At 42.7% G+C, this 4281-nt stretch overlaps 1 protein-coding gene across 1 annotated transcript; it reads right to left on the reverse strand.

Moving 5' to 3' along the window:
• Window positions 1-392: 392 nt before the first annotated feature.
• Window positions 393-3503, reverse strand: lamp5 (lysosomal associated membrane protein family member 5). Its single transcript, XM_037244644.1, has 6 exons — window positions 2843-3503; window positions 1961-2145; window positions 1700-1831; window positions 1527-1623; window positions 1259-1447; window positions 393-1189 (listed from the first exon to the last, which is right to left on the reverse strand). The coding sequence occupies exons 1-6, from the start codon at window positions 2892-2894 to the stop codon at window positions 1008-1010; spliced, it is 837 nt and encodes a 278-aa protein (XP_037100539.1). The 5' UTR covers window positions 2895-3503; the 3' UTR covers window positions 393-1007.
• Between the last annotated feature and the right edge of the window lie 778 nt (window positions 3504-4281).

Below are 4281 nucleotides of genomic sequence, written 5' to 3' on the forward strand. Positions count from 1 at the left end.
GAGGAGCTTCTCTTCTCTCAGCCTTCAACGACGCCTCACTAAATAAAACAGAACAGCTGGGTTTGTTTGTAGATGTTTTGAGAAGGGAAGAGATGTAAGAAATGAGCTTTAGATTTGTGTTTAATTAATTAATTATTAAATAATTAATTTCAATTAGTAAGGCTTAAAAAAATGACCATAGCTCATTATTAAAAATCATTAATGCTGTAAGCGCACCCAAAAAAACAAATGAAACATAACCAAACAATATGAACAAAAATCATCCACTATGACTTTCACTGGATGTAATAAAATAAATACTTCAATTTAGATGACAAAATCAATACTTCATCCGTGCACCGACTCCCCTCGTCTCTTTGACAGCAATGCAAAAACACCAAAATGACACCGAGTGTTTTCAGCAGAGGTTTTTATGCATAGTTTCCCAAGAAAATAACATTTGACACTTTTCTTATTTGATCAGGCTTGCTTCCTTTTGTAATACACACACACACGCACGCACGCACACACACACACGTGCTCCAAAAGCAACAAGAAATGACGACACAGGACGGCTTAGCAGCGAGGAAACGACGACAAATGTTGAAGAACGTGATTGAGAAACACTCCCTACCCACTGTGGCGTGCCGTGTATGATAAAAGAAAATCCTGGTCATTTTTTAAGCCTTGCTTTACATGGTGATTTTTTTTTTTTTTAATCATGACTGCCATCCATTGAGTGTATACTTACTACGTTTGAAAAGCACTAGAAAATTAGCACGATACAGTGAGTAAGGAGTCATTCCCATCCATTATCTTAGTAAAGGAGAATGATGATGTCACTTAAAGAGACAGGTGCTATGGAAAGTGCATTAATTGCATATTCTTGCTGTCCATGTCAAGAGATGACATGGACCATGGGTGTCAAGGATATGGAATAAATGCTCAAGTGGCTTTCCATATGCACAGTATCAACATCCATGCAAGGCTGGAGAATGGGGATGCTCCAAGTTACACTCGCCAGTCCTCTACATGTTCTTGTACATGGAGCGGTCGCGCGGGAGCTGCGGCGGCGCGCTGCTGGCGCTCAGTTTGAGGTGGAAGTGGTAGACGGTCAGCGTGATGATGATGATCAGCGCCAAGATGAAACCCAGGATGAGCGGGAGCGTCTCCTCCAGGCGCTCGCGCTGGTCCGTCATACACTTGTACGCTGTGAGGAAAGATTTTGTAAGAAATTGCACCAAACTTTGTGACATTAGCAGCAGCCGGTGTTACTCACGTTCGCTGAAGACAAAGTCGGCGACCATGTCGAAGGGTTGAATCTGGATGTCGTACATGTGCACGGTGACGCCCTTTTGGTGGTCGCTGCTGATGAGGGTCAGCGTCTGCTGAGCGGCGCACACGAACGAACGGCCGACCGGCGTCACCAAGGCAGACAGGCGGTGAGTGGTGGCCGTGTGCTTGCCCGCTTGTGGAGAATACAAAAAAAGGTCACTTATATGAATCTGTGCATGTAAAACTTGTCATGGTAAAATAATCATACTCACGGTTGTAGGCGTTGATAAATTGAGAACTCTCTGATGTGTCATACACGAACTGAATCTTACTGACCTTCCAAATTTCTTCACCCTTGGCACGCAGCTCCTGCCACGCACACACAATAATTAAGGCCAAAAATATAACAAAAGATAACACAAATATAGAAATTTTTGCATGGCACCTTAGAGAAGAAGATGCGCAGAGTGTAGGCATGGTCTTTCCAGCTGATGTGGATCTCCGACTCGGTGCTGTCACACTTGCCTTCGATCTGAGCGCTGCGAGGCAGCGTGAATGACGCCTGCTCTGTGATTAGCTGTGCACAGTGAAAGGACATCACTGAATGGAAATTTAAATAGCCTTCATTATTGTAGTTCTTTAGTGTATTTAATTATTTGGGGGGGGCGGTGGAGTACGTGGGTTCATGTGGGCGGAGTCTCCTTACGTCTATCCGGTTGAGCGCCAGCACGTCGTAGGGCACGACCAGTCTGACGGCGAACTCCACCATGAGACAGGTGGTCCCGTTCTCCCGCACGGCGAAGATGGCCCGGTCGGGGTTGTCCGACAGACCCGACAGGTTCTCGCCTTCCTGCTCGCCCACCGACATCGACACTGACAGCAGCAACACGCCTGCACGGGAAAATGATCAGTACTGTACTACCCCCCCACAAACACACACACACAAAAATGCACAGTCAGCATTTAAAACCATAAGTTAGCTTCCAGTTACATTAAATTGGATTCGAATCAAGCTTAAAAACATGTTGAAAGCAATTATAAAATCATATAAAATCTCATAGGATTTAATACGAATATTTTTCAGAGGCTATTTTTGGTGACAGACACACAATGCAATGTTGAGTCAAGACAACTCAACACACTCATACACACAAACATACACACATACACAAAAATGGGATCAGCACTCAAAATAAGAATGCAGTCAAAATAAAGCGATGCAGAAGCTACGGCTCGTGGGCTATTTATGGGCCCCAGAGGTTTAAATTGAGCCAATTAATAATTATGTAATCATTTAACACAGAAATATTCACTGGATCGCATTTTGTCATTGGCACGCATTCATACACGATACACACTCAGAGTCAGTACTCCCCGAATACAGCACAGTCAGCATTAAAAAACAAATCACTGTGAGTTGAGAAATGTTGCATATGGAAATAATATTCCAAACATTCTTTCAAAATAAACATTTTTATAGATTAAAATCACAAACAATTGATAAAAAAAAATCTGCTTGATTTGGCACTTTTTTTTTTTGTTAAAGACGCTTGCATCCACACTGCACACATACACATTCCTCACTGACCCAGTAGAAGGAGCTGTCCGCTCTCCGTGGTGCTGAAGCCCGCTAGTCCCATCTTCCAGCAGTTTCCCCCCCCACCAAAACCGCCGGAGACACGAACCCGGAGCGACTGCGAGCACCTGAGCTGAGCGGGAAAGAAAGGAAGAAGAAGAGGCGGGAGGGAGATAGCGAGAAAGAGAGAGAGTGGAGGGAGGGATACCTCCCTTCAAAACGTCACTAATGCACCCCCCCCAAAAAAAAGCAAAATAAGAAAAATAAAAAATCCATTTGAAATTCAGTAAAAAAACTACAGATGACTAAGTGAAGTCATCTGGTGGGCGTCACTCCACACCCCTGCAGTGGCTCTCACTCTGGCTCAACTGACTGCAGGTTGCGCTGCCAGTGAGGCGTGACGGGAGAAAGCCGCCCACCCCCCACCTGAGGCGGCCGAAGCGCCCGCCTCCAGCCCTGCGCCTGCACAAAAGTACGCCGGAGCTTTCAGGTGCTACTTATGGGGAGTTGCGTGGTAGCAAAGGAGACAAATGGCAATTTTGCAAGGCAAGTCTGGGCTTGCCTCGTTGAAAAATCTGAACTGTTCATTAAAAGTAGATGATATATTATTCTTTTTTTCTTTTTTTACTGGGGGCTTTGTAATAGTGTCAGGTGGGGGGTGAGGAGTTGCTGGCTTGACCCCTCCCCCTTGGTGTACACTGCAGAAGCTCACTGAACCTGTGCACTTCTTCGTCGACACGCTGAGAGTACAACTGAAAACTTGAATTCATTCAGAAGGCTTTCGATTGAACTTTATTATTTTTATAGTTTTAAAATGTATTCAAAATATTGCTTTAGACCTTGCAACTGATATTTGGTCCAAGTCTGAAATATTTCACATAGTTACATTAAAAAAAATATATATTTTGGATTATTTCTATTTTTTTATTTTGATATTTTTAACACCGTCGTTTTTTTTTTAAGAGTTTGTTATTTTAAAAATATTTGTATTGACTTTTTTAAAATTTTCTTTTCTTTTTTACAACTTCTACCCCCTGTTCCACTCCCCCCCAAAAAGGAAGAGGAAACAAGAGCTTTTTTTGGATCACATATGGATGTTATCATACTGTCCTTGCTGGATTTTTATAAATTTTTTGGTGCAACTAAACTTACTGGACACACAAGACAATGCTTATGTTATCCTCGGTAAATCTCACCTCTTATATTTTTCCACTCCATGTATGCCTCCTTGTGATTCTGGATGGATTTTTTTGGCTTTTTTTTTTTTTGCCAAACGTATTCCACAAAAGAAGAAGAGCAAACGCAGGAAGTTATGTGACGTAAGGAGACTCACAGTAAGACTTTTGTCACCAGCCGCTTAATAATTACAGTTAATTGTATTTTTTGACTATAGAATTACAAATTGATTATGGTTCCATAAGTAAGATGAGGCGAAAAAGCAAGCAAATGGA

The sequence above is a fragment of the Syngnathus acus genome, chromosome 24 (genome assembly GCF_901709675.1).
Source record: "Syngnathus acus chromosome 24, fSynAcu1.2, whole genome shotgun sequence".
NCBI classification, from domain to species: domain Eukaryota; kingdom Metazoa; phylum Chordata; class Actinopteri; order Syngnathiformes; family Syngnathidae; genus Syngnathus; species Syngnathus acus.

Coding starts and splice junctions, on each gene's coding strand:
- lamp5 (XM_037244644.1), bottom strand. CDS start 2,894: ATGGGACTAGCGGGCTTCAGCACCACGGAGAGCGGACAGCTCCTTCTA. Junction 2,146..2,842: donor CGGACAGCTCCTTCTACTGG/GTCAGTGAGGAA, acceptor TTTCCCGTGCAG/GCGTGTTGCTGCTGTCAGTG. Junction 1,190..1,258: donor CGACTTTGTCTTCAGCGAAC/GTGAGTAACACC, acceptor CTTTCCTCACAG/CGTACAAGTGTATGACGGAC.